General features: G+C 40.4%; 1 protein-coding gene across 6 annotated transcripts in view; it reads left to right on the top strand.

Annotated features, from left to right (window-relative positions):
• LOC122314231 overlaps nt 1-21242 on the top strand; it is a 69415-nt gene that overhangs the window by 45094 nt on the left and 3079 nt on the right. For all 6 annotated transcript variants that reach the window (XM_043129709.1, XM_043129731.1, XM_043129702.1 and 3 more), the window contains exon 9: nt 6515-6693. In XM_043129709.1, the coding sequence (XP_042985643.1) occupies nt 6515-6693 (179 nt within the window). The remainder of the gene's footprint in view (nt 1-6514; nt 6694-21242) is intronic.

Genomic DNA, 21242 nt, shown 5'->3' with positions numbered 1-21242 from the left:
TTTTCGTCTCCATCGGCTACCGGAAGGACGGTGTATCGCCCGTCGTAGGAAGAGTCCAGGTATGTTTGGCTGCAAGTTTTTGGCTATTCCTGGTGTGTTCTGCTATCCTATTTGTGGTTGTGCATGCCTCCAATCTGGAATAAGAACCTATTCCTATCTGGAATAGCCCTTGTTTGGCATCAGGTATACTGTAATCCTGCTTTCCTTATTCCGGTTTAGGAATAACTTATTCGCGCCTTCTGATTTATTCTTGAATCCGATACGCCCGAATCCGGTACTGGCCAATACAGGCCGAAAAAGGCCGGTTCAGACCCGATACAGGCCGGTTCCAGTGAAACAGAATCGGTTCAGACCGATATAGGGCCGATACAGGCCGGTTCAGGTCCTAAAATTGGCTGTTCTGACCGGTATAGACTGTTTATGACCCATACAGATCCGAGATTTGGGTTGTTAAGCTGGTTTCTATTTTTCCAGCGTGTATTTGTTCGTTTTTTATCCATATTCTCGTATTTTTCTCCATGGAAGCTAAGTTTGAGTCATTATCTATTGCACCAAATGTTAACATGCCTATGACTACGGTGAAATTGAATGGAAAGAACTACATACTATGGTCAAAATCTGTTGAAATGTTCTTGAAAGGTAAGTGTCTTCGTCGTATCCACTTGGTTGATTCAATGCCTGAGTCAACTAATTATACCTTTGCTCAATGGGAGCAAGAAGATGCCCAAATCTGCTCCTTGATGTTGACTAGTATTGAGCCTAATATTTGTGTTAGTTTAGTACACTTTGACACTACTCAAGAGATATGGAGGCATCTCAAACAGATGTACTCGGGTGTTGGAAACACAACTCGTATTTATGAGTTGTGTCAACAATTTTTTGGATTGGAACAGGGTGCTTTGGGCCTAGAAGAGTATTACTCTAAAGTGATGGGTATATGTGAAGAACTCAAAATTTATCAACCTATCACTTCTGATGTTTCAATTAAGCTAAAACAACATGAAGAGTTCAACGTTGTTTGGTTTCTAGTTGGCCTAAAACCTGAGTATGAGTCGGTTCGCTCTCAAATTCTGGCAAGCCCACAGCTCCCCTCATTTCCTGATGTATTCTCCCGACTCCAGCGAGCTACATTATCTGGACCTGGATCTCAGTTATCTTCTGACCAGAGTAATGAGAGATCCGCTTTAGTTGCCTCTTATGTTGCTCCTGGTGGGCATGGGCATGGAGGCCAGGGTGGTAGAGGTGCACGTGGGGGACGTGATGCCAGAGGTAACCGTACTCGAGGTCGTGAATCTTGTAAGTGCACCCATTGTGGTCGCACTAACCACTCGGTGGACTATTGTTGGGATCTACATGGGAGACCATCTGGGTCCGCTAATCAAGCCATTTGCCAAGACTCTACATTACAGGCAACGAGTTCCAACTTGCCTCCAGAGATGATCAGCATATCGAAGGATGAGTATGATCAGTTTTTAGTTACACGAGCGGCTTCATTTTCCAGAGCTACTCTTACCCAATCAGGTACAACATCCACATGTCTTGTCTCGTCTATACAAAATCCATGGATCATCGATTCAGGAGCTAATGAACATCTAACTGGTTTGTCTCATTCCTTATCTGAGTTAGGTACTATGTCATTTCCCAAGAGTGTTACTCTTGCTAATGGTTTTCTTGCTAAAGTTACAGGCATTGGATCCACCAAGCTCACTGAGTCTATATCCCTATCATCCGTTCTATATGCTCCTACTCTAACCCTTTTTCCTCCACAGTCACCCACTATTACCCCACCTCCTTCAGTGCCTTCTCTTGTCCCTCTACAGGTGTACTCGGGTCGCTCATGGACCCCGGCTCCCCTGCCTCTACCAACTTTGTTTCCGTCTTCAGACCCTGAGTTACTCAGTGCTTCAGAATCTCCACCTATTGCTCTCCGAATAGGTACTCGTTCTTGTGTTACTCAACATCCGATTAGCCAATATGTCTCCTGTCATGCATTGTCTCCATCTTTTTTATCTTTTACTTCTCAACTGTCAAAAGTTTATGTTCCTAAGACAGTTCAGGATGCTTTATCTGATCCGGCATGGAGGACAGCCATGAAAAATGAAATGGATGCTCTTCACCATAATGGGACATGGGATCTTGTTCCTTTGCCGCCAGGAAAACAATATGTTGGCTGTAGATGGGTATACACAGTCAAATTCCATCTTACTGGCGCTGTGGAACGTCTGAAAGCTCGCTTGGTAGCTAAGGGTTACACTCAAATTTATGGCATTGATTACGACGAGACTTTTTCTCCTATTGCCAAAATTCCATATGTTCGAGTATTGATCTCTCTTACTGCTAATTTGGATTGGCCCTTATTTCAGTTGGATGTTAAAAATGCATTCCTACTTGGTGACTTAAATGAGGAAGTGTATATGGAGCAACCACCTGGTTTTATTGCTTAGGAGGAGTGTCGAGGTACAGTTTGCAAGTTAAAAAAGGCATTATAAGGTTTGAAACAATCTCCTCGAGCATGGTTTGGGAGGTTCTTTGATAGTGTATTGGCATTTGGTCTTCATAGATGCCAAACAGACCACTCGGTATTTCATCTGCATAGTGATGCAGGTCATATCTTATTGATTGTATATGTAGATGATATTGTAATTACTGGGAGTGATTCAGCTGGAATCGCCAGGCTAAAACAATTTTTACATGATCAGTTTCAGACAAAAGACTTGGGTAAACTTAGATACTTTCTTGGAATCGAAGTTAGTAGATCTAAAAAGGGTATCAACCTATCTTACAGAAAATATGTGCTTGATCTTTTGGAAGAAACTAGCATGTTGGGTGCACGGCCTATTGACACTCCTATGGATCCAAATTGTAAACTCTTGAAAGAGGAAGGTGAGTTGTTTGGAGATCCAGGTCGGTATCAAAGACTTGTTGGAAAATTAAATTATCTGACTATCACTAGACCTGATATTTCTTATGCAATAAGTGTACTGAGCCAATTTCTACAAACGCCTAGGGTCTCACATCGGGATGCTGTAATCCATATTCTTCGGTATCTTAAGCGAGCTCCTGGCCTTGGGTTGTTGTATAGACCAAATGGGCATCTTAGAATTGAAGCTTTTTCAGATGCTGATTGGGCAGGATCTCCTTCAGATAGAAGATCGACTACTGGATATTGTACCTTTGTAGGAGATAATTTGGTTACATGGAAGAGTAAGAAGCAAACAGTAGTAGCTCGATCTAGTGCAGAGGCCGAATATAGAGCAATGGCTCACACTGCTAGTGAGCTGACATGGTTGCAACACTTTCTTCATGAGATTGGGTTTCCAGCTCCTGTCCCCCTTCAGTTATTTTGTGATAATCAAGCTGCAGTACATATTGCGTCTAATCCTGTATTCCATGAGAGGACTAAACACATTGAGATTGATTGTCACTTCATTCGAGATAAGATATTCAGTGGTGACATCTCTACACCCTTTGTGAAGTCTGCTGATCAACTTGCAGATTTGTTTACCAAACCACTTTTTCATAGTCGGCTAAAGTTTATTTGTTCCAACCTAGGTTTATATGATATATATGCCCCAGGTTGAGGGGGAGTGTTGGAATACATAATTGTAATTAAATATATAGTATGAGGGTATAATGGTCACTACTCTATGTATATGTATAGTTGGATATTCATTAATAAAATCATAACACAGTATTTTCTCTCTCTCTTGTTTATTGACTACAATATAGAATAAATTCAGCAGCACTGTGGATTTCAATTATCTTCCCCATCAGTTTCAGCTTATAGGATAATCTGAATGGCACTATGGAAAAAGAAAGCTGCAATGTGTGAGCAAATAAATAAATGGAGTAGAAACAAATAATCAAACACGCATATAACTATTTTTTTTTTTAACAAGAAAAAGAAAAGAAATTGATCAAATGAGCAGCATTGTTGACTATCTACCAATGAAAAATCAAGGAAAAAAAAACAATTCAAAGAACAAATAAAATTTAAAATAAAGAAAAGGCTACAGAAAATCAAATTCCAACACTATGTTGAAACTTTTGAATCCCATATCAATATTAATGGCATAACTTCAGAATCCTCTGCTCAACACCACCAATTTTTTTCCAAAATACAATCTCATCGAGAAAAGGGAAAAGAGAAAAGAAAGAAGATGAAGTAGACGAAGCAAAAAAAAAAAAAAAAAAAAAAACAGATACTTTATTTGAAGCCAATACAATCAAGAAATGTTTAAGAACACTTGAACATCAAACTCAAACTCCTCGTCACCAAGAAAATGAAACATGTGGCAAAGAAACGATATTCTTTGTTTGCATTTCGTTTTGTGAAACTTGATAAACAATCCTGCATACATAACCATCAAACATTACTATGCCACTGACTCTATCACTCAACTAGCATTGCCAAACTTATATATATACACAGTTCAACATTAATTTCAATTAATACTTCCCCCATATATTACGCAACTGGTGTTTCTTGAAGGTACTTGGCAGAGCATGTTATCACCAAGAATAAAGAAGCAGACAGAGATGCAAAAATTCCAAGTCCATACCAGGAAATGAATTATATGCTGAAAAAAGAAAGCTAGCTAGGAATTAAAATAAGGAAACTTTTCCTTCTATGCATGTTCCAACTCATTAGCTACTTAGCTTTGTGATCTGTAGGAGAACAATAGTTTGCCGCAGCTCTTGCATTTTCTTGCTAAAAAATAATACCTGATGGATAAGCATTAAAATGACAGCCATATCTCTGGAGGGTGATCTTGGGAGCAGAGCAAAAGTGTTGGAGTGATTGAGAAGCATGTCTCCAAATTAGAAGAGATCTGGAGGGTGATCCGGGTAGTGCTTGAACAAATTACTGTCTCCATGGAAAAAGGCCTTCAAAACCTGTTCATTCAAATCTTACATTACGGCATTGATTTAACAAAATTAGAAGAAATTATCAGTTCATGGTTAAAGGTCTTAACAAGAACTGTACCACAAAAATCCAACAGAAAATGAAGTACCCAAGCCTAGCACACAAATCCAGCAGAAAATGGCCTCCACTTTAAGACAATGAACATGAAGAGACATCTTTCCCTTCACTTTCCTCCACTCTGCCACCATTCCACTACATGTTCAACTATTACCCACAACCCAAACACACAAATGGATTGTCATTTTTTTCTCCTAATACACCCACACTAACAAATATTTTGTAGAGTTTTCGTTCAACTAGATATCCCTAGATAGCCACTTCTCTTAGCGAAATTATTAAACAAGAACATAAAACAGAGTTTAGATCACAGGTGATCAAAAGTTAAAAAAAAAAAATAAAAAATTCAATGAACCATTCCTTTTATTCAATACTTCATGTTTGACAAAGTGTACCGATAAAACTTCAAATAATTCAAGATCTATCCTTGAAATCCAAAAGCCAGATTCTTTCTTCATGAAAATTAAACATAACCAAAACATAAATGATAAAATAGATCTCCACAAATCAATAAAAGAATGGAACCACGCTGCAGAATCCACTTTCCCATCCTCACCTCCCTTGTGAAAGTCCATACCCATGTTGAACATCAAGGTGCCACTCCCTGATCCGTTGAAAGCCAAGCTCGACTCAAGACGCCGAAGAACACCCTACCTCTCTCCATCTTGTTGAAGGCCAACCCCAACGGCGATGCCTGAAACCAATTTTGGTTTCAAAAGATTTCTCATTTCCTTCCCGCTGCAGACGACCTGAAACTGCGACAACGGGAGACACTGTCTAAATTGAATTCCTGTAACTTTTCGTACTCTGCAACCCGCGTGGTGGTACCTCAGCTTATGGGTCCTGTGAGATAGAGAGGGTGAGAAGAGAGAGAGATCAGGGGTGAGAAGAGACTAGAGAGAGAGGGTGAGAAAAGAGACGGGGTGAGGAGAGAGAGAAAACGGAAAGCTGGGGCTGAAAAAAATTAAACCGGGTATCAGGTTTAAGACCCGGTACCCTGGTGTTATACCGCATCTGGACCGGGCAGGTCTGGGTTTTGCAACCAGGGTATCGGCCCTGGTTTGATCCGGGCCAGAACCGGAATCCGGTTATCCGGGTTCCGGATCGGGCTGGGAAAAATCCCAGCCCGGATGAACAGTCCTAGTTCTCACCGGTCATAATTGAAGGTGTATTTGAGAATGATGTGATACTTTGGGGGGGTTTTCTGTAACATATTCACGTATAATATAAGCATTTTTGCATGTTTACTTGATGCATATTTAATGGGCTGCAATAATATGGTGACTAATAACTGAAGATTCTTTGGATTATATTTTAAAAATAATAGATGAATTCCAGTTTGTGATTTTAGACTGGTAGGATATGACTTCTGCAGGTTAAGGATTGCTGATGCTTGTATTTTCTAGATCCTGCCTTAGATATCTATCAGTGATTACTTATAAAAATAAATAAATTTAAAATTAAAAAAAGAAAAAGAAAAAAAAGACAGTGATTGCTTATATGTTTGTGTTTTCATTATCATGATGATAGGTAGTGAAGATGATTTGGCCTTAAAGATAGAACCTGTAATAGAAGGTTGTAATGGTGCAAACCTTAGAAGTATTCCCAAAGAAAGAACTTACCAGCAACTTGAAGACCAACATTCACCTCAAAACTTCGAAAGGAAAAGATTGTCAGAGGCTGTTCTCAGTATGCAAAATCCATGCCAGGCAAGTTTTATCATTAGACTCTTATTAATCTTTAAAATCTATCAGATTGAGTAACCTTAGAAGGATCAGTTAGCTTTTTATCATGCAAATATATTAGAGGTTTTCTTGAGTGTCAGTTAATGTCTCAAAAAGATGAAAATGCTTGGTTAGTAGCGCATTTATAAAGTGAAAATTATGTGGCTATAAACTCTTCTATGGTTTGCAATTATATCATCTTACTTAACTGCCATCAACATTTGCCATTATTGGCCAGTTTAGGAGGCAATCCTTTGTAAACCTCAAGTTTTTTTTTTTTTTTTGATAAATTAAAATTGTATTGATAGGAAGCTATGAAGGTGCTACAAAACCATATCTGTATTCTCACAGGATTGTACACTGCCATTGCATTTTCCATATCTGGATCATATAAAATTAGATTACTCCTACGCTTCTGCAAATCATTAACTTGATTGCATTACTTGAGCAATGAGGCTTAGAGCTTAATGAATTGGCAGAACTATTCCCCCCTAAATCTCTTGATATTCCCACCGATCTTCCTCTCTTAGGCTGGTCAAGAATCACTACCCCACTACAATACCATTATTTCACTGTGAGGCTTTGAACTCGAGCTTGTAGAGCCTACTGCTGACTCTGTTGATAGAGGAAGAGCCCCAACCTGAGAACACTCAAATACTCAAGAAGGCCTGATTTTTGGGTTGACTTTGGACTATTGGATTTGGGCCTTTGCCTTTAAGGCAGGCAGATATGACTGGCCTTGTTTTGTTGATTTCGCTGATAACGGGCCAACTTTTGATTTTGCTGATATATATAATAGACTCATTGACCCGTGTCTAGTAAAGACTCTGGATCATTTTCTGAGTTCATAATAGCCCCCCTAATGGATTGGGCGTCTTATTAGTCCATCTTTCATCAATTGTTAATCCATCCCAAATAACCCACAGCCTGGATCCACTTTTACTGTTAACACTGTCCACTTTACCCCTTCTCTTTAGGAGCTGGCCTCCTAATGCTTGTAGAAGACATTGGTTCTCTGCAATAACTTCAAATCACAATTACCTCAGTAGACGAGAATAAATCTGGGTTCTCTTGCAATAATTTTGAAAGGTAGCTTTTCAATTTTCATTGCAATGATTTTACCCAATTTGCTCTTAACAAAGTGATGGTTACTGGAGGGTGTTTTGGTCTCACCACTGTTGTACTCTGCACCTACCTATGACCATGGAAATATTGCAGTTTTTTAGAAGGCTTTGCTCTCTTATTGGCGCCAACGAATGCTTGGAAAAATTCTGCTACTTAATGAAGCCATTTTTTCCACTTAATGGATAAATATATCCATTATGATCCAATCACAATACTGTGACTCCCAAGAAACGACCATGGGAATTGGAGCAAAATGTGCAATGCAGGCTCTGTTTTCGACCATAGAAATCCTCACGTAGTCCTTCAGCCCTTCCACATGTTTCAGGCCTTCCACAGTATTCCACAACCATTCAACACTTAATCTATCTAAAGAAGCCAAGCTAGAAACACCCCTAATCCTGTCAAATATTTAAACTAGTTGGACCCCCCTCCACTGTTGAAAACTCAAAAACATTGGATTCTATAGAGAATCAATGTGAAAACCTTATATCAATATGATAGGGGGGAAAAAGATGAAGAGAAAACGAAATAGAATAGAACGGAATGAGTCACTGGCAAGAATTAACTCGACTTTGGTCAATTCCGGAGAGAGAGGTGGGGTTGTAACTCGATAATAAGACTTTGAACCCTTTTCAATAAAGCTGCATATGCATTCAACAAAAAATATATTGGAATGATGCTTTCCTCTTCTTAGACTTGAACCTCAAGCTTTATTGGACATAATTTCTTTCAACTGTTTGAAACAATAGTTGCAAAAGATTGAGCTGTTCAGGTGTTACAGCCCCTTCCTTTAGGGTTAGGGATACCACATCATGACGTTACATGGTGCCATGTAATAAGAGACCCATAAACTTTAAAACCCCAAGCCAAAACTTTATTATCATTTAACCAGTGTAGAATGCAACAAAATCCAATAAAATGAAAGTAAACAAAATCCTCCACATCTCTGCATCATCATCATCAACCAAAGCCAAACAACTATGCGTTCAACAATTATTAAAAACTGAACTAGGCCATGGTCTCTACCACTGGTTCTGGCCTACCAATTCATCATCATCGATACCTTGGACATTTAAACATGTGAACACATATCATCAAGCATTTATCTTTAAAAATTTTCCATTCGTATTGACCCACACACATTTTGTGTGCAAGTTTATGCACTGGTCCCATAGCTTGTGCGGGTAGGAGTGCCACACCATGTTGGACGTAAACATTTTTTTTTTATAAGTAAACAAATTATATTAATCAAAGAATTGGCATAGCTAGGTACAATACAAAGAATGCCCTAAGTAGGTGCAATAAAGACAAGAAAATCATGAAGATCTTGGCCATTAAAGTCAACAAAAATGGCCTAATTATATAGAGTTCTAATAAAGAAAGCTTTTAGTTCCTCCATCAATCTCTCGGTCCTCGAATGTCCGTTCAGCGAGCTCCTGCCACAAACACCACATGATGCATATAGGGATCATCTTCCACACAGTTTTAATCTGTTGAATGCCTCTTAGATTTGTCCAGCTGGCCAAAATTGCCACCACTGTCTCAGGCATAACCCAAGTCAAGTCTAGTCTACTAAATACCTCATTCCATAACCCTCGAACCATCTCACAGTGTAGTAGGAGATGATTCACAGATTCACCCCCGTTCCTACACATACAATATCAATCTACAATGAACACCCTATGTTTCCTCAAGTTATCAGTTGTGAGGATCTTACCCAAGGAAGCAATCCACACAAAAAAAGCTGCTTTGGGAGGTGCCTTATGTCTCCAAAGCCTTCTCCATGGAAACTAAATATAAAAGCTAGTGTGAGAGATATATAAAAAGAGCGAACCAAGAAAAACCCTTTACCTGCAGGTATACACCACAACATATCTTCATGTAGGTTGCTTGGTTTTATGGAGTACAAAAGGCTGAAAAAGGCTTCAATATTGCTTGTTTCCCAATCTTGTGCAGCCCGACTAAAATTGATGTTCCACTAGATTTGCTCCCCTGATATCATCATGACTTCCACCACTGAAACATCTTTGGCACTTGCAACCCAGAAAAGTGAAGGTAATAAATCCTTTAGAGCACAGTTACCACACCAAATATCATTCCAGAATTTAATCCTTGCACCCTCTCCTAGGCAAAATCTTGTGTGATGGGTAAAGACTTCCCACCCTCTTTTTATATGTTTCCCCTACCTCACTCCATACACCCCTCTCACTTCTTTAGTACACTAGCCACCCCATAAGCTGCCATATTTTCTCTCAATCACCAACTTCCATGGGGCTTCTGATTCCTTATGGTATCTCCATAACCACTTTTCAAGTAACACCCGATTAAAAATTCTCATATTTCTAATGCCCAAGCCACCATTAGAGATAGGGCTACATACCTTCTCCCACTTGACTAGGTGGAATTTGAACTCCTCACCCAATCCACTCCACAAGAAATCCCGTTGAAGTTTCTCGATATGAAGCACCACACTTGCTGGTATAGGGAACAAAGACAAAAAAATAAGTCGATAGATTAGATAAGGTACTCTTGATTAGGGTAATCCTACCACTTTTTGACAGGTACATTCTCTTCCATCCTACTAATCGGTACTCTACTTTCTCAATCACTGTGTCCCATAATGAAGCCGCTCTCGAGGTGGCCAGCAACAGAAGTCCAAGGTAAGTCATAGGAAGCGAGGCAATCTTACACCCCAGAGTACTAGCCAACTGTCTTATATGCTGAACACCTCCAATAGGCACCATCTTTGATTTGTCCAAGTTTACTTTCAACCCGGATGTTGCTTCGAAACAAAGGAGAAGGGCCTTTAGTGCTCGAACTTGGTTATGATCTACCTCACATAAGTCTTCTATTCAGGGTTCCAATCAAGAAACCAACCACAAAACCATTAGCAACAAGGGTCGAGGTCATTCTGCTCAAAGCCTCAATCACAATAACAAAGAGTAATGTGGACTGCAGATCTCTGTCTTAAACCTCGTCTACTATTCAAAAATCTAGTTGGGCTTCCGTTTATTAGAATTGAAAATTTCACTGTTGATATGCACCATCGGATCCATGATTGCCATATTTCCCCAAAACCACACGTCCCAAGAAGATCAAGGATGAATTCCCGGTTAACATGGTAATACACCTTTTCCATGTCTAACTTGCAAATAATCCCTACAGTGCTAGCTTTCAGTCTACTGTCGAGACATTCATTTGCAATAAGAACTGCATCTAAAATATCTCTATCCTTTGCAAAGGCATTTTGGGGTTTTGAAATTATTTTCCCCACTACCTCACTTAGGTGATTCGCAAGTATTTTGGAAATAATCTTGTATACCCCATTTACCAAGCTAATGGGCTGAAACTCCCTAATCTCCGCAGCCCCAACCTTCTTTGGTGTCAATGCAAGAAAAGTGGCATTCAGTCTTTTCTTAAATTTTCCTGCCGAGTAAAACTCCTGGAACACTTTCATAAAATCATCATTTAATACAACCCAGCATGTTTGAAAGAAACCATAGAAAAACCGTAAGGACCCAAACCCTTGTCTTTAACCATTTTCCTCACTATTTCATAAACCTCCACCTCCTCAGAAGGCCTCTCCAACCGACGGACATCAATAGGCCCAATGGAGTCAAAACCAAGCCCATCAAGTGTAGGCTGCCATCTCACCTGCTTGGTAAGTAATTGCTCAAAGAAGTCAACTACATGATTGTTAATCACCTGCTCTTCCCTACAATCAACACCATCAATCTTCATCATCTCAATGTTGTTGGATCTCCTGTGAGAATTAGCTACCCTGTGAAAGAGCTTTGTGCTTTGGTCTCCTTCCTTTAACCACAATGCTCTTGATTTATGACCCCAATAAGTCTCTTCTAATAAAATAATCCTCTCAAAATCTGCAACCAGCACTAACTTTTGAGCTAGTTCTTCCTTAGTTAAAGTCCAAGACTCTTGTATCCTCTCTAACTCTTGGATTTCCATTACCTTGTTTTTTTTGCATTCCCCTATTTCACCAAAAGCCTACATATTCCAAAGCTTTAAATCCTTTTTTAGAGCTTTCAATTTATGCCCAAAGGTGAAGCTAGTGGTACCCTATATCTGATATGATGACCACTATTGTTTGAGCCTGTCCACAAAGCCTTCTGATTTCAGCTGCATGTTTTCAAATTTGAAATACCTACGCCTTCTTTAGAGCCCACCACAATCCAGCATGATGGGCCAATGATCTGAACATAGACGAGGCAATCTCTTTTGTCAAACATCCAAAAATGACTTTACCACTCAAGAAAAATTAATAATCTATCCAATCAAGACCATGTCTAATTATTAGACCACGTGCAAGAACCCCCCGCTAGTGGCAAATCCACTAGATTCAAATCAAAGATCCACTTCGAAAATGCCGACATTGCTGGCTACACATTTCTATTTCCAAAACACTCACTTGCAAATCTTATAACATTAAAATCTCCACCAATACACCATCGGAGGTCCCACCAACTATGTACTCCGGCTAGTTCATCCCACAATAATCTTTTGTTGTTGTCTAAGTTAGGTCCACATACACCTGCAAAAGCCCACCAAAAATCTTCTATCACACTTCTAAAGGAGAGCATGCTACCATGAACACCCCTATAAAATCCTCCATTTTCTCCATCACCTGTCTAACCCCACATCACCAACACACCTTCTGGGGCCCCATTAGTTGCTAAATACACCCAATCCACATGTACACAACTCCATTTACTTTGCACAATTTTTCTAGTAACTACTTTCAGCTTTGTCTCCTATAAACAAATGATATCCGCCTTCCACTCACGAAGCAAATTTCTTATTTGAAGACGCTTGCCTCGTTTAGCCCGTGGACATTTCACGATACAATTTTTTATTTCATTTGGGATAGGCCATCCCCTTCCCTTTAGACCTGTCCCTGCTGAAACTACCCTCAGAGTTCATAGACCAGGTTAACCTCCTAAGCTCTCTCTGTTTTCTTTATCCAACTTTCCTTTGTTGCTAGTGTCCTGCTTCAATAGCGATAAGCAACGCTATGAACTGCTCCTCGTCTCCTTCACACTTCAACCCCACAACTTGTTGGATATCCTTCACCTTGTGAAATACCCAATTTGAAACACTGGACTGATTTGGTAACATAAAATTCAGAGGGATAGGATCACCCAGTCTGAAACCCATTTGCTCCCCCTGCGTCTTTTCCTCAAGCACATTTCCGACTTCCCCAATAGGGTCACTTAGCACCTAGACAAGCCTCTGAGAGTTCTCCTCATCAGATAAAAACATTTATTCACTAGCAAACTCATTTGAGCTCGCCCCTTAACTTTCGTCCATCAAAGCATCATCATAGAGCTGAACTTGGGGGTTTGCCGGAGCAGAAACTTCTCCCCCACAACCCATCGGCACATTCTGGCCACCCCTCGACGGTGGGATGGCGCTCGGTGGTGAAGGAATGTCCACTGGGAGAGGGAGATTTGCTATCTTTTTCTGGATCTCCTACGTGACCTACCCACCCTCTGACAGCTCCACCACCTTCACTGGTGTGTTCTAATTTCCCATCGGCAGGTCCTCTACCATTTGCTAGTCTCACGATGAGGTGTCTAGGGGAGAACTCCCCCCCCCCCCCCTCCCCCTTGAGACTGGACGTGCTCTCCACACATGCAGGGCTCTTTGCCCAACCCACTAGCCTGTGTTTATTTTCCCACTCTGGCCACTTACCCCTTACTTCTCGGGGTTTGGCCTTACTAGGCCCGTTGCTAGAGCCCATCCCCTTAGCCTGATATATGTTTAAGGCCTTGTTGGCCCTTCGATCTCCTAAGCCCACACCATCCCCAAAACTCACCATTTTGCCCCAACACATTTCAGTACTTTATCCACCTCACCCTGCAATTTCCACAACTGCAATTGCATCTCCCTCAGCATGCTTCGTTCCTCCATCTCCTCCCTCCTGACATCATCCCTGCCAACAATCCCTCTCCCTTAAAGCACCACAAGGGGCTTGATGCAAGTCTCCATCAGTGTACCTGTTGGAAGACCCACCACACCGGCCCTCGCTCTCGATTCACGGTGAGTCTCTACCGGAGAGTGTCAAGATAAGTGAAACAAAGGATGAATGGCCGAATAGTTGGCCTTCTGATTTCTCTCTATTATATAAACTGTACAAGGAATTCTATACATGGAAAGAGCTAAGTATATGCTACGGTTATTCCTATACAATCTGTCAAATATTAAGTTAATTACACGGAAGAGTAAATCACGTAAATAAGTATGAAACAAATATGGAAATAAATATGGACAGCAAAGCTGTCCATTGACAGCCCCCCTCAAATTGAGGCGGGTTGATCAACAAGCATCAATTTGCTACTTAGGAAGCAGTGTCGATGACGAGTAAGAGCCTTGGTGAAGATATCAGCAATTTGTAGATCAGTAGAAATGTGGGGAAGAGTGATAACACGAGCGTCGAAGGCTTCACGAATAGAGTGACAGTCAACTTCAATATGCTTGGTGCGCTCATGATAGACAGGATTGGCCGTGATCTGAATAGCACTTGTATTATCGGCATGTAAAGGAGTAGGATCAGTCTCAGAGAAGTCTAACTCAGCAAGCAATCCTCGAAGCCAAATAATCTCGGAACAAGCAAGAGACATCGCGCGGTACTCAGATTCGGTAGAGGACTTAGAAACTCTGTCTTGCTTCTTACTCTTCCAGGAGATCAATGCATCACCTAAGAACACACACCAACCAGTGATGGACCGACGTGTATCAGCACATCCAGCCCAATCAGCATCGCTATAAGCAACAAGACGGGGAGAATTTCCTGCAGGAAAGAATAAGCCACGGGCAGAAGTGCCCTGAACATAGCGTATGATCCTACGGACAGCAGCCAAATGAAGATGACGAGGAGTCTGAAGAAACTGACTAACTTGCTGTACAGCAAAAGAAATATCTGGTCTAGTGATGGTGAGATAGACAAGGCTACCCACCAATTTCCGATATAAACTAGGATCAACAAGTAAGTCACCCTCCTCTTTGCGAAGCTTGATATTTAACTCCATGGGAGTATCGACAGAGGTAGCTTCCTGCAGTCCAGCTGTAGCCACCAAATCACTAGCATACTTGTGTTGATTAAGTGAAATACCCGAGGAACTACGATGCACCTCAAGACCCAAAAAATATGTGAGAGACCCAAGATCTTTCATATGAAAGGATTCTGAGAGATGAGTCTTAAGCTGGACAAGTAAAGCAGAATCAGAACCAGTGATCACAATATCATCAACATAAACCAAAAGGACAACAATACCCATGTCCGATTTCCGAAGAAATAATGAAGTGTCATACTTGCTCTGCTTGAAGGAAAATTCTAATAAAGTGGTTCGAAATTTATCAAACCAGGCCCTCGGAGCTTGTTTGAGACCATAAAGAGAGCGACGAAGTTTACACACATTGGAGGTCGGAGAGGGAAACAATCCCGGAGGTGGCTTCATATAAATACACTCTTTAAGATCCCCATGAAGAAAAGCATTCTTAACATCCATCTGATGTAGTGGCCAATCATTGGAAGCAGCAAGAGCTAGAATCGTACGAACAGTAGTCATCTTAGCCACAGGAGCAAATGTCTCCTCATAATTGACACCATATTCCTGATTATTCCCAAGAGCAACAAGCCGAGCTTTATAACGATCCAAACTCCCATCAGAGCGAACCTTGACTGAGTAAACCCATTTGCAACCCAGAGGAACTATAGTGGAAGGACAAGGCTCAATGTCCCAGGTGTGATTGGCCTCTAGAGCTGCAATTTCTTCCTGCATAGCTTGTCGCCAACAGTCATGCTTGACAGCATGTGAGTAGCATGTAGGAATATCAAAATTGGACAATGCAGCAGTCAGAGCTGAAACAGAATTGCCAGAAGAAAACCCATACCTATCCGGGGGTACAGACACTCGAGAAGAGCGACGTACCAAAGGCTCTGGAGGTGCAGCAACTGACTGATGCTGATGTATGTTAGGATCAGATATCGGATTAGCCACCGGAAGAGACTGTGAGCGGGAGCGTCTCGTATACACCATACCTGGTTTAAAGCGAGAACTGACATGATGAAGATCTGAGAGCTGCTGCTCAAAGGAGGGAAGGACCACAGTAGAAGAAGAGGGCACAGATGACACAGGAAAGAAATGTTGATTTTCAAAGAAAATAACATTTCGAGAAATGCGTGTACGATGTAAAGTAGGATCATAGCAAACAAATCCCTTTTGACACACATTATATCCCAAGAATGCACACCGAACAGATTGAGCAGATAATTTATGTCGCTCATGAGAAGGTAAATGGACAAAACATACACAACCAAAGATACGGAGATTATCATAACTAGGTTGCTGAGCAAACAAGCGGAAATAGGGAGACTCCATTTGTAATACTTGGGAAGGTAAACGATTAATCAAATGAGTAGCAGTTTTTAGAGCCTCAACCCAGAACATGGATGGAACAGAAGATTCTAACAAAAGAGTACGTACCACATCAAGAAGATGACGATTTTTGCGTTCGGCTACTCCATTTTGTTGGGGAGTAGCGGGACATGAACGTTGGTGAATAATACCTTTAGAAGCCAAAAAAGCCTGAAACTCAGTAGACAAATATTCACCACCAGAATCTGTACGTAAAGTCTTAATAGTCGCAGAAAATTGATTGTCAACATACGCTAAAAAATCAGTGAAAGTACGAAAAACCTCAGATTTAGAACGAAGGAAATAAACCCAAGTGAATCTGCTATAATCATCAATGAAAGTCACATAGTATTTGAATTTGTCATGTGAACTAACCGGGGAAGGTCCCCAAACATCACTATGAATAAGCTCAAAACAACTAGAAGCTCTACTGGCATGCAAAGGAAATGGAAGAATTTTGCTTTTGCCAAGTTTACAAGAATCACACTGAAAAGATAAAGAATAACATTTTTTATTATCAAGGAAACCAGAGTGCAATACATGAGATAGGATCTGAGTATTGGGATGGCCTAAACGACGATGCCACACCATACTTAGATCAGGAACATTATTACAAGCAAAAGACTTAATAGAAGAAACTGGAGAAAATGACGGAACAGGTAAAAATAGTGGAAACAAGCGCCCCACTTTAGGTCCCTTCGCGATCGGCTCCCCCGTTACCTGGTCCTGCACAACACAACCATCACCAGAAAAATTAACAGCACAATTGTTATCAACTAATTGACCAACAGAAATAAGATTCGTGGAAAGCTGAGGAGCAAGAAACACATTAGTAAACGTAGATGAGGCATCTCCGACAGCAGCTATGGGTAGAGAACTGCCATTGGCAGTCTGAATAGCAGAGTGACCAGCATAGGGCCGAACATGACACAAAGATGTGGGAGTATTCGTCATGTGATTAGAAGCCCCCGAGTCTACATACCAAAGTGTCGTAGAATTGTTACCTTGAAAACCCATCGCAGATAAAGCGGAAATGAGCATCTGTTGCACCATTTCAGGGGTGCAGTAAGTGGCGGCAGAGGGTGCAAGATCAGAAGAAGCACCTGAAGAAGAGTCGTGAGCTACAGAAGTTGCTGCAGGAGGAACAGTAACAGAAGTCTGAAAAGCTTGGGCCTGACGATTCTGAGGACGAATACGGCATTCTTTGATAATGTGACCCTTTTTCTTGCAATAAGAACAATACTTTTTAGGACAATTGGCAGCAATATGCCCATATTCCTTGCAGCAGAAACACTGCAGATTTTTAGAAGTCATAGAGGATCCTCGTCCTTGGGCAGCATAAGCCACAGTGGTCGTCCCGGAACTGCCATGAGAGTGCTCCAGAAGAACTTGAGTACTAAGACGTTGTTCTTCGCGAAGTAACTCACCAAAACAAACATCAAGAGAAGGAACAGGAGATCTATTCAGTAGAGAGGAGCGAACAGATTCATATTCCGGGCGCAGTTTCATAAGAAACTGATCACGCCGGCTAGTCTCATGAAGCTTCTGAATAGTCGAAAGAGCGGCAACAGGAACACCCGCTATAACCAAATCAGTATATTCATGCCAAAGAGTCAAAAAAGCCGAGTAGTAGTCTTGGATGGAAAGACTACCATGTTGAAACATGGCAATCGCATGTTCCAACTGAAAGCGACGGGCATCATTATCTTGATGATAAACTGTCTTCAAGTAATTCCACATGGATTGAGCGGAGCGATGCGCCCGCAAGTTGATAACAATATGTGGCTCCACTGAACCAAGAAGCCAAGACATAATCCGAGCGTCAAGAACAGCCCATGAAGGAATAGTCTTGGGTTTGTCAGAAGTGGATGGTTCGTCGACATCGGTACCGTCAATATGACCCCAAAGATCTTTTCCCTTTAGAAAAAGTTCAAACTGAAAAGCCCAAGTAGAGTAATTTTTGCCAGTAAACTTGACACATACAGGTGCAGAGTCCATTGCAAACAAAAAATGGAACCCGAGACAGCAAAAATGGCAGAAAATAAATCGAAATAAAAGGAGGAAATAAAACTGGTACCGAAAAAAAATCACAAAAGCCGAGAAAAAAAATAATGCCACGAGTGTTCTGTGAGGGCCACGAAGATACAGACGTCCAAACCAAACAGAGGTGCCGAAAAAATACCAGAAACTTGCGCCGAAAACCAGGAAGAAGCAGAATAGTGCACGGAAACAAGAACCGAACCCAAGAGATGCAGCAGAAGGTGCCGAAATCAAGCACAGAACTAGCAAACAGCAAGGCCGAAATCCCCAAGACTGAAACAGACCCAGCCGAGAACCACCAAACCAGAGACAGAAGGTGCCGAAAACACCAAATGGAACAGACCCAGCCGAGAAACACCAAACCAGAGACAGAAAGTGCCGAAAACTCCAAATAAAACAGACCCAGCCGAGAATCACCAAACCAGAAAGCAGAGAGAAAAAAAAAAAAGACTGGGACGTCGGGACACCAAAAAAACACCGAAACACGAGAGAAGCCGAGACCAAGAAAAAAAATTCCGAGAGAGACAAGAACCTTAGGCTCTTGATACCATGTCAAGATAAGTGAAACAAAGGATGAATGGCCGAATAGTTGGCCTTCTGATTTCTCTCTATTATATAAACTGTACAAGGAATTCTATACATGGAAAGAGCTAAGTATATGCTACGGTTATTCCTATACAATCTGTCAAATATTAAGTTAATTACACGGAAGAGTAAATCACGTAAATAAGTATGAAACAAATATGGAAATAAATATGGACAGCAAAGCTGTCCATTGACAGAGAGAGCACCTCCTTATAGGACCCATTTTTTAGGTTAACCTCTTCTACCATTGGTCCCCGCTGTGTTCTGCCAAAAGACCCACCCCTGTTTCTACCACGACTATTCAAGCAACGCTGTGCTATAAAACCTTGGTATCCTTCCCTCATTGATGTGTAAAAATTAGGGGTGTCGAATCGTGTTAATGGGTCGTGTTCGTGTCGTGTCAAAGCATATATATTATACTATATAGGTCAACCCTAACCCAACCCGTTAATCTTATCGTGTCAAAATCTCAAATCCTAACACGACCCATTAACATAACGGGTCGTGTCGTGTCGTGTCAACCTGTTTTGACCCATTAGTGAATATTACGAAATAGGTTAACACGACACAATACGACCCATTTCAAACTATTTATGTAAATATGTTGAATAAGTCTTAAATTAACCAGTTTGACCTGATTAAATTTAGCATAATTTTATATAAATTTTAAAATCACAATATTTATCAAAATTATGAAGTTAAATACAAGTCTAAAATTACAATTCAAATAATAAAAATATCAAAATTGAATTTCTAACAATTTTATTTTTAAGTATCAGGATAGAATTGTAACTTTAACTTTCTTAACGTGTCATAACAGGTTATAACGTGTCATAACGGGTTGACCCGTTATCAACCCGTTAAGCAATCGTGTCTTAATGGGTCAACCCGTTTTGACCCGAATCCGTTAAGACTAAACCCTAACCCGCTATTATTGTGTCGTGTTCATGTTGGGTTAACGGGTCATGTAACATATTATCATCCCTAGTAAAAATCCTTTCTTTTTCCTTTCAAACAGTCCTTCAATGCTCTTCCGAGCCATTGTACTATGGCTTGTCCTAGCAATAACTCGTGCTTGAACTTTCATCCTCTCTCAGTGATACGTAACAAACTACCTTCCTTCACGAGCAAAAAAAGCTTAGATTCTATCACAAGCTGCTTTGAAAACCCCATCGACACACCACCGTCGTTTGGACGTAAACATCCTGGGTGGAACACACCTTTTCAACATGTTTTAGTGTAGCTTGTACTTCCACCCACCCACAGCCTTGCATCAGTACCAAGCACCATCTTACGGTCAAAATAAAGTAGTCATGATATGCATTCATTCATCATTGCTTTTCTCATGACTTTCTTAACATAAGCTTTTCATAACATGAGAACAATCACGACTTTCATAACATGAGAATAATCATGACTTGCATAACTTTGATATCATTCTTGTACTTTTCATGACATGAGTGTGTTCATTACTTCCAAATAACACATGAGTTGGACTTCTGAGAAACTCTTTTATGAAGGCCTATGCAACCCCGGGATTAGATGGTACTTTGTTTACAAACATGTGGTGCAATAAAAGAACATGACTTTAATTAAATCATTTGCAAACTAGATTTTCATGACATATCAAAAGCTTAAACAGTCAGGATTCAAGCGAACAATATAAATTGCATGCAAGGAGTAAGAATACCACAAGTTTTGTATCTTATGCAGTTAAATGCCTGAGTATTAATGCTATGCTGGATATGTGCAGTTGTAACGATGTGTCATTTCATGCTAGAACTGTTCAACTGTTCCTTTTCTTTTTCCATTTTACTTATTAAAAAAAAAACTTTTCGACTATGTAAGAAAGCAACATAAAATGAAAAGGAATCTGCAAGGTTCAGAGGCTAACTACTCATTTTATCCTTGTCGAATATTCATAAACTGTGGATTTTCTGTGACTTTTAATTCTGTTTGACTAATTGGGACTTAGATACGTGGGAGCACTCCCAATTGGTTTTTGTACCTTGTTCTCTAAAATACATCACCAAAACCTACTTTTTCTATTTTTCCTAATGACTTTTACAATATACCATATATCAGCTTATCTATTTTTTTTATATCATTTAAATAATATTTTTTAATATTTTTTATTCATTTCAAATATTTCCTCTAACTACCAATAAATTTGCAATATCCTCATATCTTGTGATATTTGCAATATTGCCCCATATACAATGTTATTTGAAGCTAATTACTCACCCTCATCATTTGATATTGCTGACTGTACCTCAGAACTAGTTCTAATTTGATGACATTTAACTCTCTAGCACTTCTGTGATCTGATTTTGACAGTTTAAAACAACA

The sequence above is a fragment of the Carya illinoinensis genome, chromosome 1, assembly GCF_018687715.1.
Source record: "Carya illinoinensis cultivar Pawnee chromosome 1, C.illinoinensisPawnee_v1, whole genome shotgun sequence".
NCBI classification, from domain to species: Eukaryota; Viridiplantae; Streptophyta; class Magnoliopsida; order Fagales; family Juglandaceae; genus Carya; species Carya illinoinensis.
This window is presented reverse-complemented; position numbering and strand designations above follow the sequence as displayed.